The sequence below is a fragment of the Mesitornis unicolor genome, unplaced genomic scaffold, assembly GCF_000695765.1.
Source record: "Mesitornis unicolor isolate BGI_N332 unplaced genomic scaffold, ASM69576v1 scaffold5482, whole genome shotgun sequence".
Taxonomy (NCBI): Eukaryota; Metazoa; Chordata; class Aves; order Mesitornithiformes; family Mesitornithidae; genus Mesitornis; species Mesitornis unicolor.
In genome coordinates this window covers 5,297-18,672 of record NW_010168384.1, presented here as the reverse complement: position 1 = coordinate 18,672, position 13,376 = coordinate 5,297, and the positions used below count along the sequence as shown (strand labels likewise).

Genomic DNA, 13,376 nt, shown 5'->3' with positions numbered 1-13,376 from the left:
CAGAGAGAGGAAAATGATGCTGCAGACTGGGGTGGGTGAGAAGAGCTGGGCTGGGAGGCAGGGAATGAGGCAGCCCGAGCCTTGTCACTGCCCCCAAACTTGTGAAGAGGTGAATAAGGACATTGACGTTTAGCCTTTTAATAACCATTTTGGAGGCATCAGGGCACCTTTCTGCCAGCTGTCACCATTGCCCATGCAGAAGCAATGTGCCCAGCAGCACGAGGCTGGGCTGCACGCGTGGCTGGGCTGCACGCATGCCTGGGCTGCCAGGCAGGGTCAATGCAGGCAGCGTGAGGGCTGGTTTGGAGACAGCTTTTGCAAGTGGAGCAATTTTAATGCTATCCTCCTTGTCTTGTCAGTCACTCGTCTGCTTACCAACATGGCAAGGGCTGTGCATGATTAATGTGTTTGCAAGCAAACTCGTTTTATCATCTCTGGAGACCAGAGGGAGCTCTAGGCTGTCTCTAACATTACTGATGGTGGTTTTTTTAAGACTACAGAAAACAGTTCAGTGTTGAGCAACTGCAGGTACTAAACTATATATTATTTAGTCTTTAGTGAATTCTACACTATATTCAGATAATTTTAGTAAAACCATTACTTTGTAATACAAACATATGAAACATATCACTTCATTCGATCCCCTCAACTTGAAATAGCTTATGTAAAATTCATAGGTTGAAGTCTTTGGTGCATTATGTTACACAAACCTCTATGTTATACAAACTTCTTATGTAAAAGCTATGAATGCATTTTTGGTAGATACACATAAACTTCAAATGGGACGGGGAATCTCATTGCTGTCTATGCGTATAAAGTTGTTTTTTGAGTTTGGAGCGTCAACAACAGTGATGCTTTCTGTAGTTCCCTTCATGTTTCCCTCAACTGCTGACAGCGAGGTCCCTGACACTGCTGCTGGTGTTGTCACCCTTGCAGATCTGTGAGCTCCTCAGGAATCCAACTTCTGCATGCGTTACCTATGAAGCTGCTGCTTCACATTATGTTAACAACACCCCAGGACCTGCAGGCCTGCCCACTGGCTTGTGCAGCATTGCCACAAAGGATTATTTATTTTTTGAGCCTATTTTACAATCCTGATTACAGGAATTCCATATTTTGTTGCAAATATTATTTTAGGGTATCAGCACTTCATAGTGAATGGGGAAAATCTCTGCAGAAAATAAGTTGAAATATAATTGCTTGATAATCAGGCAGGAAGGAGTAAATAATTAAGGAAAGTTTAACACTGGCACACTGCCTTAAGATCTGAGCAAAAGCTTTCCTGACAAACACCGAGTTCAGACTGTTTTTCCTCTCTGATATTTCCTGGTCACCCATGCCATGTTACTGGAAGTTACTCATTTGACTGGTGTACACAGGGCTGCTGCGGTCACGCTCTCAGTCACCCTTTTGACCCATGACCAGGGTCAAACAAACCAGGCAGCTTGCAAGGCGAATGATGTAACACCAAAAGACGTATCAGAAAAAGCAAAAGCACAGGCAAGGAAAGAGAAAAACTGAATCAGAGGGGAAAGAAAGGTCTAGGGAATCACAGACCAGGAAGATCATAGAATCACAGAATCACAGAATGGTTTCAGTTGGAAAAGACCTTTAAGATCATTGAGTCCAACCATCGATCCAGCCCTAGGTGTGCCACTAGACCATGTTTCTAAGCATGACATCTACTTACCTTTTTAACACCTCCAGGGATGGTGACTTCACCACCTCCCTGGGCAGCCTGTTCCAGTGCTTGACAACCCTTTCAGTAAATAAATTCCTCCTAATATACAACCTAAATGTCCCCTGGCACAATTTGAGGCCATTACCCCTTGTCCTATCACTAGTTATGAGGGAGAAGAGATTGACCCCCGCCTCGCTACAACCTCCTTTCAGGTAGTTATAGAGGGTAATAAGGTCTCCCTTCAGCCTCCTCTTCTCCAGGCTAATCAACCCTAGCTCCCTCAGCTGCTCCTCATAAGACTTGTGCTCTAAACCCTTCACCAGCTCTGTTGCCCTTCTTTGGACACACTCCAGTGCCTCAATGACCTTTTAGTAGTAAGGGGCCCAAAACTGAACACAGTAGTCCAGGTGTGGCCTCACCAGTGCTGAGTACAGGGAAAGGATCACTTCCCTGCCCCTGCTGGCCACACTGTTTCTGATGCAGGCCAGGATGTTGTTGTCATTCTTGGCCACCTGGGCACACTGCTGGCTCATGTTCAGCCAATTGTCAACCAACATCCCCAGGTCCTTCTCCTCCAGGCTGCTCTCCATGCACTCTTCTGCAAGCCTGTAGTTTTGCATGGGGTTGTTGTGACCCAAGTGCAGGACCTGGCACTTGGCCTTGATAAGCCTCAAACAATTGACCTCAGCCCATTGATTCAGCCTATCCAGGTGTCTTTGCGAGCCTTCATACCCTCAGGCAGATCAACGGTCTTGCCCAACTTAGTGTCATCTGCAAACTTACTGAGGGTGCACTCGATTCTCTTGTCCATGTCATTGATAAAGATGCTAGAGTAAAGAATGGAACTATTGTTTTGTGAGCACCTGAGGGACAAAAAAGCAGCAAGAAGCAGTCAGGAAGGCTCTGGCACCCTGGCTTGACAGGGAAAAAAGCCACCTCTGATCAACCAAAGCCCTAATCTCACTGGGTAAGTGGCCGAGAAAGAAGCCATGGTTGTGCCGTATCACAAACTCGATAAGGCTGTCAGCAGAAATCTGAAGTGCCCTCATATATGAAGGGCCTTAAGATAAGTACAAAAAGCACTGGTTATCAGCAACTTGTGGCCAAACTGGTGAGGCATTTCAAGTGGAGCCACATCAGTTTGTTCAGCTCCAGCTTCTCTCAGATTTGTGGTTGGCAAATGAGTGGTGGACAAGAGCTATCAAACCATGGGTGACGGTCATGCTGAAAGGGAACACGAGCACTTCAACTAATGGTTAAAAATTATGAAAACCTGTTAGGAATCAAAGCACCGAAATAAAGCAAACACAGGTGCAAAACACTCAAGGAGCTCAAGCAGGGGTGGAGCAGGCAGGAGACCATCCTGCCAGAAGGGCTGGGGCGGGGGTGTGTCCAGTGGGAAACAAACCAGCAATGCCAGAGGAGGGGGGGAAAGAAGAAAAAAATTGAGAGGATCCCATTTGAGGATTTCTCTTTATCATAGCACTGTATTATGAAGCACTTGGGGTAATTCTCCTCTGTTGTGGTTTAGGCCCAGTGCCTAACTGAGCACCACGATGCCCCAAAAAAGGGCTAGTCAAAATAAGGACTGGGAGGGCTTCTCACCACTTAAACAGGTCACAGGCAAAAGACAGACTCATCATAAGGAATAAAAACAAAACAATTTTAATTTGTTACCAACATCAGAGTAGAACAGTGGGAGATGCAACCAGATCTTAAAGTCAAAACACCTTCCCCCCACCCCTTCCTTCTTCCTGGGCTCAGCTTTTGTTCCTGGTTTCTTCACCTTCCCCCTCCCTCTTTGCCTTGAGGTGCAGGGGGATGGGAGTGGGGGCTGTACTTGGTTTTCACGCCATGTGCCCCTCAGGAGTAGGAAAAACTCAGCCCAGTGTCTCTCTCTGCTTCCACGTGGCCCCCTTTCCATAGGGGAAAAAGTCTTCAAAAGTCCATTATGGGTCTGCCCACAGCTGCAGTTTCCCTCACGCAAGAACTGCTCCAGCACACGCACCCCGGAGTCACGGCTTCTTCAGGGGCAGCCACTGCTCACGTGGCCCTGCCCCACCAGTGAACTCTACGGGCTGCAGGCCAGTCGACCCAGCTCTTGCCATGGATTGCAGGAGGGTTCGTCCTCCTCCCTCTCCTTTCTTTCCTTCAATTGACCTTGGTGTTCTTCAAAGTTGTTCTCCTCGGGCCCCACTCTTTTTCTCCACTGCAGGTCTCTTCTGATGGTTCTGGAGTTCCCGGCTCTCTCTCTCTTTTTTTTTCGGGATGGAGCTGCACTGGGGCTTAAGCTTAAGTTGTGTTTGGGGCCGGCCAAGCTCAGCCAGGCAAGGCCAGGGCCATGCCACCCACACCTGGGGGCGCACTGGTCAGGGCCAGTGCCAGAGAGAGCGAGGCATGCCCTGCACCCCCTTAAATACATGAATTCACAGGGGCGCTGATTGGCTTGGTCCTGGTCAGAGGTGGGTCTGACAAAGGAAAAGGGGGGGCTTTTCCGGTAGCTTCTTAAAAGGCTATCTCCATAGCGCTTCCCCCGTTACCAAAGACACAACCAAAAACCCCTCACAGAAAACCCGATACATCCTCTCAGCTGTTCAGCTGTCAGCATCAGTGAGGTTCAGCTATGGTGTTTGGGTGCGTTGCACCACCAAAGATACGCTTAGGAGGATCAAAACTCATATGGAAGGTACAGCCTACAGGAAACAAGGAATTAGAGTTGCTCTTTTTCTCCAGGAAAGAAAAAGAGGATGCAGTTATGATGTTCTAATATGCAAAAGAAACGGAGGGCAATGCCCCACGTCCTTCACTTCCCCTGTAGGGTAAGGCAAGTAGCACTGAGTTTGGCAGCGGGCTTGTGCTGGATACTTCAAAAATCTTCCAGGGTCATGAAGCAATAAAACATTCACTGCGTCTTCTGAAGAACAAACAAGACCAACATGTAAAAGTAGCTGCATGTCACACTGTGCAGAGCAGGGAAATGCAGTAGGTGCTGTTTAAGGACCTTTCCAGGCCGACGCCGCTGCACCAAAATCCACAGTCAGCAAATTGAAAAGACAATGAATTACAGGCAGGGAAGCAAAATAATCTCTGTTGGGGTTCTGTGCTTTGGTTTTACAGCTGAGGTTAATATTGGGAAGTATATTTCAATGTGCTTCTTATAACAAACAGCAAATGTGAGGTTGTTCATTCTCTCTCTCATCCCCTTGTTAAGCTGCAGGCATTATGTGTCCACCCCTCCGTGGCTCAGGGAGGGATCCCTATAGAGTCTGAGGCTGCAGTGAGTGTCTGTCTTAGACATCAGGCAGAAGGAGCAATTAAACAACCTGTCTGAGCAGTAACTGAAGCCATAGGAAACCACTGCCAAAGGCAAGACCCCATGGACCACAGCTGTGAGCCAGAGATTGCTCTGGTGGCTGACTCTAAATGCTGGAGTTGGATCAATTTGGGCCACACATCCATGTCTTTCTCTCTGAGAGATGTGGAAAACAAAGGGAAGTGCCACCACAGCAATGCAGTGGTGAATAACTGAGTTTGTTCTGCTCTGCTAGCCATTGAAAAAATGGGCTGGGATTTCCTAGCCAGCAACCTGTTTCCTGCTTCTCTGATGGTTGCCTTGGGCACACTTAGAACCACAGCCCAAAATACTAGGCTCATCTTACGGAGTTTTCTTCCTTATAAAAACAACCTCCTCTTTTATCCAGGCCAGAAAGGGCAACACTGGCCCCCCTTTAAACTGGAGATGTCAGATGAATGTGAGAAACACTGTGTGGTTTGCAGTGGTGGTCATTTGCCCTCCTAGTCTGACTTCAGCAGCAGCTGGGGAAGATGTTGCCTGAAGAGGACACATGAGCTTGGCTGCTTTCTGCAGTCCATTCTCCTTGTAGAGGCTCACCATCCCCAGCTGTTTAAGAGGTGTGGCAGAACACATGTCCACCCTTGATATGGTGCTGCTGTCCATGAATCCATCCAGCTGTTTTGGGAATGCTCTGGTGCTGTTGGCCTCTACAGCCTCCTGAGCAGCAAGGCCACAGCCATAGGTTCCCTGGTAATGCTGGTTTGAATATTTATAAAAGCCTTTTTGAAGATCCAGCTATACTTCACCTACTGGCCTTTATCCACATACTCACTGATATCCTCTCAGAAGACCACCAGGGACCAAGGCACGATTGACTTCCATGGTAGCTGAGCTGACCATCTCCCAGCTGACCAAGTTTACCCATCACCTTGGTGATCTTATCTTTAACATATACCTTCCTATATTGCTGAGGATGGGGACCCGTCCATGGTCCCAAGGACGCCTCTGGAGCTGGTGCTGCAGTCACAGGTGACACCTGGCACACTGGCACTGACACCACTGGGCAGCAGAGCCCTTGCCCAGACTGCCTGCTCTGTTGTGGCACAGCCCAGTGCCCCTAGTCATCCTGGCCAGGGTGGACTCACTGACAGGGAGGCTTTCTGTTTGCTCCAGCACTTACTTACTATTTACACTGAATTAATCTGACTCCTATCACCTGTCCCAGGTTGGGAACCTCCCCACCACCTCCACAAGAAAGACTGACAAAAAGGTTACAGTGGACTACCAGGACTTTGTCACCTCTGAGTGCCCCCCTTACATGCCTTTTTCACTAAGCAGCACTGACCTTCCTATAGCTGTTTTTGATGTATTTGAAGACCTTTTTCTAACAGCTTGAGCATTCCCTGCAAGGAACTCTCCAAACCCTTTTTTCAGTCCTTTTCCTTGTTTACATGTGACCTCCTGTGTTTTATGTCAATTTACCACCAATTCTCATATAGACAAGTTTTCCATTTCCAAGAACTGGAAAAGTTTCTTGTTGCAAGGCAGGCAGGGAGAAAATTGGTCCTATTTCTGTCCCTTAAATCAGGTTTTATTTTATGAATTCCCTGCTTATTCAGACACACCTCAGCTGATTCAGATCAGGGAACTGACAAAGTTCAGTAGGAGTCTGGATATGTGCACAGTTACAGAAATTACTATTTATTGACTGGATCATCGTGGCCCTTGCTGTATGTACTATAGATAGGCTTCATCCACTTACCACATACCCAAGCTATTTCAGTAGCAAGACTGTCAGGCTGCTCTATATGGAGGCTGAAGAGCTGGCTGGACTGTGGTGGCCAAAGGTTGATGGCCAACAGTTCAGTGTCTTGCTGGTGGCCAGCTACGAGGGGCATCCTTTGGGGACTGATCCTGCAGTTAGTGCTGTTCAGCAATCCTTACTACTGATGTGGGACAGACAAGCACTCCCAGCAAGTTCACAGGTGCTCGGTGTGACAGTACTGCCAGTCAGAGGAATGTGGACAGACTGGACAGGAATCTCAAGAGATTCGACTACAAGTGCTGCCAAGTCCTACACCTGGGACAGAAAAGCCCCGGGCACCAGTACATGCTGGAGTTTAAAAGCATGCACATGCCAGTTAAAAAGCGGGGCTGCAGAAGAAAGCCCTGAGGATCCTGGTGGACAACAAGTTGACCATGAGTGGGTAATGCACCCTTGCAGCAAAGAAGGCCAACAGCCTCCTGGTCTGCATAAGGAAAAGCATCACCAGCAGGTCCAGCAAAGTGATCCCTCCCATTTACTTGGCACTTGTGCTGAATTTTAGGCACCCTAGTATAAAACGGACCTTGATGTGCTGCAAGCCAGTGCAGGCCACCAAGCTGGAGCACAAGTTACACAAGCAGAAGCTGAGCAAACTATGTCTGCTCAGCCTGGAGAAGACAAGGCTTTTGGGAGACATTTCCAGATACCCCTGTGGAGCTTATAGGGAAGATAGAGTAATATTTTTCTTGGAGATGCACAGCAAGAGGGTCAGAGGCAACAGCCACATGTTACAACAAGGCAAGTTTGGGCTTCATAAAGGAAAAGGAGGTTTTCACAAAAAAGGGTGAGTAGTTAAGCACTGCACCAGATTGCACACAGAGGCTGGGAATCTCCATCCTCAAAGGTGTTCAAAACTTGACAGTAAAAGCCCCTAAGAAACCCAATCTAGCTTCCAAGTTGGTGCTGCTTTGAGCAAGGGGTTGGACTAGAGACCTCCCAAGGTCCTCACCAACCTTGGTCACTCTGTGCTTCTGTGGCTTTGTGAAGATGCAACCAGAGGGGAGAATGGAAAAATGTAGAAGTAATCTTTCTGACCCACATGGGCCTGGACTGAAACAGCTCATCACCTAGCATACTAAGTGGCACTTCGGCATCAATAGCTCTTCTCCATACAAAGCGAGACTTTGCTTCTAGAGGTAAAGCAGCAACATTTTAATAAGATTGTTTTGGGTCACCCTATTCCTCTGACCACAGACTACTGGGGAGAATAAACTGTGCTGACAGAGGAGAGCTGGGAAAGCTGGTGCTGTGGTCCCATCATGGAAGCATGAGCCCTGTGGCAGAGGTGAAATTGTGTAGCCTGAGGGGGTCCTTGGAGAAGACAGAGAGAGGGGGCAGAGAGAAGGATCAGCTAATCCGGTGACCACAGCAACTGGTTAATAACCGACTCAGTGTTATTTGCCATGCTTCAAATAAAAGTGGGGGGAAATCCCCACTCCACTATTCATTATCAGCTTCTCCTTCCGTGAGATTTTCAAGATATTATGTTAAAATGTCAATCTTCTCAAACAAATATGCCAGGTCCACGAGGCACTCCTCTGCCCAGGTATTAAATAATGAAGGTCACCCTGGGGGAGCAGCACGATGCTCCTTTCATCACAGCCAGCCTTGTGTAACAGCTCCATTTTGTGAAGATGCCATCAGGGGTGGGATGAGACCCTGTGCATTAAACTCGTTGTAGGAAATGGGGATTAGAAAAGGAAGGCATTGGCAGAATGAGTCAGTCCCACCACTAATAAAGCTGTGCCCAGCAAGCCCTCCAGTGCTTTGCTTTCTGCTCCCTGCACACCCTTTGGAGACTACAGCCACCAAACAGACTCCCCCACCCACAAAGGGCAATACTTTCCCTCCCCCTGTGATATTTTTGGCACATGAGGTGGTGGGGAAAGGGTTGTGAGTGTGCAGAAATCTGGCTGTGGAGCAGAGATGTCTCTTGAGGGCAGGCAAGGAGCTTGGCAGACAGAAGGAAGGGGCTCCAAGACCCTCTGACTTGGGCAACTGCAGGCAAATAACCCCTCGCTAACCTGATGGCAGTAACCTTAGCATTGGTCTCTGTCCCCAGGTTGCAAATGCAGTTTCTGTGATTGGAAACGCCTGGCTCACTGCAGTCTCTCTACTTGCAAGCAGGCATATGTCAGAAACCTCTGTCCCTCACAGCAGAGAGAAATGTTGCAGTAAAGCGCTGTCTGAAACATTTCAGAGATTTGTTGGACTCATTAAAATCTATTATATATATATATGTATAAAAGAAAAGCTGAAATAACAAGGCATCATTATTTTTTTTGCTGATGAGGAATGTTGGCAGAGCACGCTGTCATGGGAGCCCTCCCCAGGCAGGGGAAGATGGACTATACTTTCAGGGATTGTTTCCTTTGGATGGAATGCCTCATTGGTCAGTTTTAGGTCTGCTCCTTCCTGCAGGTGCAGATATGGCACCCCTGGTGAGACAGTGGCCTTGTCATGTTTACATAGCATACAAGCATTATCACTTGTAGAAGCAAACATGGAAAAACATGCCATTAGTTTCAGACAGTACAGCCACTTAGAAGAGATTGAGCTGAAAATTAAATCACTAAATAGAAAATTAGTTCTATTTAGCTCAAACCAGGACAGTCACCAGTGTGGACATGGCCAGTGTCACCAGAGAGTGCTAACCCAGGCGGTAGGGCTGCCTGCCCCTCTGTACCATGTAGCCAACGGCCCAGGGTCAGTCCTAGCCCACTTTTCTTGAGCAGTAGGGACACAGCCTGGGATGTTGGGATGGGACTGGGGCAAACACCTGCAGAACAGCTGTATGCTGGGTCTTTAGCTTTGCCCTCACCATGGCTCCATCCAGGAGTAGGATGTGAAATATAAGCTGTAGGTGGAGAGACACCCAGAGAAAAATAAGGTGGTTTTTTTTTCCCTATGGAAATCTGGGAATTGCCACTCCCCAGAACATACTTGCCACGATGCCAATGTCTATAGTGCAGTAGGTTCTGTTTACATGAGAAAGAAATACTGTTAAGTCTCACAAAGCCGCAGCCCAATAGGTTTCATCAGAGTGTCAGATTACCACCAAACGGAAGGTAACTTTCCCTATATATTTAACCCAAACTTCCTCAGACTTCAGTCCTGTGCCAGAAGCTGTGCTGCGGACAAGCAGGTAAGGCACTACTGCTCAGGGCAGGAGCTCTTTTCACTCCCTTCAGCAATATCATCTCCTTGGCAGCCCAGGGGCTGCAGCATTTTGCTGCGTGGGTTTTCTGCTTGAATAAGGATACTGAGATTTGTCCTGTAGTTCTGGATTTAGGACACCTAAATTTAGATGGCTTTCATCCATACATGAGTATACTATCTACCTACACTCCCCTTGCAGCCGGTGAGCAGAAATGGGTGCTCCCAGAGTATGGACTCACCCTAAAGTAGAGAGCCACAATGATTTAGACAGTTTGCATCTTGAAAGTGCTGATTTCTGACTATGAAGAAAGTCTCAGGAGACTCAGGCAAAGCCGTCCAGGTGTGACAAAGGCAGTCTGTATATAGAATATGTGCAGTGAATAAGGGAGTACAGCAGTGTAGGGCACAGAACATTACTAATTTTATTTTTTTCTGAATTAAATACTGGGGTATCAGTATTTATATTGATATTATATATCAAGACGTTGTAGAAGACCAGCAGAAGCAAGAACAGTTTCAACAGGTTTCTGCTGGAGCAGGAGAGCTTTTATACCGAGATGTGACTCCATTTGTGTATTGCTTTGCTTACCCAACCAAGAGAAATACCCCATGAGGTCTGTTTCATTGCACTTATTCAGCAAGCAGTGAGGTATATTCATGTTTTCATGTGTGCCAATGCTAACTGACCGACTTTCAGGATGTTCTGCCTGTTGAGGAAGAACCAGCCCATGCACCCGATGCTCATGCTGCTAAGCCTTGCGGCCCTCCTGGGTAAGTCTGGCGTCCCTCGTTGCCTCACCCCAAGCAGCTGAGAACACACACTCTGCAGCTGGGAAGCAGGAGATGCACCTTCTCACCTCCTTCCCCAAAATTTTGAGAGGAGGGGTGCAGAAGGAGGGGTAGCCTCTGATGGATGGGTGGGCATAGGGCAGGACCTCACCTTGTCTCCACAACACGGAGCGACAGAGGCAGCCCTGCATGGATCCTGTGTCCCACAGCTCGTCCTCCTGAGGTGCAGCCTCTCATTCAGTTTTACTTGTGGTCACAAAAGGTTTTTAGCACTTAAGCCTTTCTGTGTCTCCTCTGCAGGTGCCTCCCAGGGCCGCACAAATTGCTACGGCAGTGTAAATGGAATTAGAACCTCTGGGGCTTCCTGCAAAACTGCAAAGCCTGAGGGTTTGTCCTACTGTGGTGAGTATCCCTCTTCTGCCAGATGGCACAATAATCCCAAATCCTTTGTATTTCCAAAGTCCTGAATGCACACTAGCTGTTGAGTCTGTGTAATATCTCTGTAGGCAATCAGCTACCTTCTCCCAGAGGTGAGGCAAATAAAATTTCAATGTAATTTTGTCTCTATTAGAAGGAGAGAGGTGAGAGACAACTCTGAGTTTTAAAAGTTATTATACAAATATCTTTATTTTTTATTCTAATTACAGGAGTTCGTGCTTCACAAACGATTGCTGAACGGGACCTGAGAGCTATGGATCAATATAAAACACTCATTAGGAGAGTTGGCGAAAAACTGTGCGTAGAACCAGCCCTGATTGCTGGCATCATCTCCCGGGAATCTCATGCTGGGAAAGTACTGAAAAACGGCTGGGGTGACAATGGAAATGGATTTGGTTTAATGCAGGTATTTGCTGATACTCCACTAAAACCTGATAAACAAAGAGCATCTAAATAAAAGAAAGCCCTCTAAACATATCATCCATTACAACATGAAAATTACTTCATTTTGTTGTTTTGATATTTCTAGGTTGACAAAAACTCACATAAACCTGTGGGAGCATGGAACAGCGAAGCTCATCTTACTCAGGGCACAAACATACTTATTTCAATGATAAAGACAATACAGAAGAAGTTCCCACGCTGGACAAGGGATCAACAGCTGAAAGGTAAGGTACAGGCCACAGGTTTTGTGCAGGCAAGAAGAAAAGCTTTAGGATAAGAACATACTGAATTAGTTCCCGTGTTCCTCAATAACCACAGGCTGTCGCTTAGCTTTTTACTGCGCTTTTATTTCACCAGCAAAAGACAAGCTTTTTCAGTTCTGTTTTGTCTTCGCCGTACTGAATTTCCACCACCATGCGGCAAATATTTATACATGTGAAATGTAGTCTATATAAGGGCTGAGCTTTCCTTACCTGACCATGAGGAGTCTCTGACAGCCCTTCAGGTTAACAAACAGATCCATGGTTCACTTGAATGGAATGGGCACTTCTGTATCTCTGTTGACAAAGGCATTGCAAAACTGTGCTGCGCAATGTGGAAAAGCCGCCTCCTTCAAAGCAGGCTGCACCCTGCAACCCCCTTGGACTGCTGGGGTGCCACGGTGGGTTTGTTTCACAGCCACCTCAGATACATTTTAATATGGCCTATGGAGTAGCATATACGCAGCCAAAGGTAATGCAATGTGTGAGTGTGGTTTAACCTAGAGCAGTAACTTTCAAGACTGAATGAGAAGTTACAAGGATGCTTGATATGATATGATATATGATATGATGATATGATATGATATGATATGATATGATATGATATGATTCTATTCTATTCTATTCTATTCTATTCTATTCTAAAGAAGCCCAGTGCAAATGAAGGGCTTGTGCTGGGCCAGGTAAATTTATCAAATTGCAAATAACTGTGAACACAAAAACTCAGGTATCTTTCCAGTATTTTAGCGGATTCAGGAATAACTGTAAGCTACTTGCTTAAGTCAGAGGAGCTCCTATAGCGCTGCCTTCTCCCTTTCCAAAGTCTTGATAAGTGAAAGCTTTCAAAACCAGTAAAAGTGTCTACTAGGCTGGAATTTTCCCTATTTTTTTAAAGCCTGTATGACTTCTTTTGGTGTTTCATTTCAGGTGGGGTTTCTGCCTACAATGCTGGTACTAGGAACGTCCAAAGCTATGACAGGATGGACATCGGCACCACCCACGATGACTACTCCAACGACGTGGTTGCACGAGCCCAGTATTACAAGAGACATGGATATTAGGCTTGGGAACCTCCACTGAGTAACTTCCTTACCACCACCTGCATGACACCCCTGAGGGAGACAAGACACAGTGCAGCTGTACCCTGCAAACCCATAGAGATGCAAACATACAGGAATGATGTACATGAATAAGAATTTGCAGACTAAAGCCCTGAATTTTAAAAACAATATTCAGTAAGACACCAGTCATGTAGTTTGCTTACGAGCAATATGGTTTGGATTTTACAAAGGGAATATTACTAAAATATTTTTTTTCTTCTATCTACATATTTCTCTGAGTTATGAGGACCGTCCTGTTTTGCTATTGATAATCTGCTGCCTTCCAGATGTTAAAACACATTTCTGTCAAAATCTATCATTCTCTTATGAAATCAAAAGGCAAAATACTTCCTTGGGTATTAGCTTCATGATTTATTTTTTCAAA

At 46.6% G+C, this 13,376-nt stretch overlaps 1 protein-coding gene across 1 annotated transcript; it reads left to right on the top strand.

The window, feature by feature from the left end:
* The first annotated feature begins 10,688 nt into the window (after positions 1 to 10,688).
* LOC104534182 (lysozyme g-like) lies at positions 10,689 to 12,952 on the top strand. The gene is made up of 5 exons (XM_010178984.1): positions 10,689 to 10,731; positions 11,050 to 11,151; positions 11,397 to 11,593; positions 11,717 to 11,855; positions 12,819 to 12,952. Exons 1-5 carry the CDS (start codon positions 10,689 to 10,691, stop codon positions 12,950 to 12,952), a joined length of 615 nt encoding a protein of 204 aa, XP_010177286.1.
* The last annotated feature ends 424 nt before the right edge of the window (positions 12,953 to 13,376 follow it).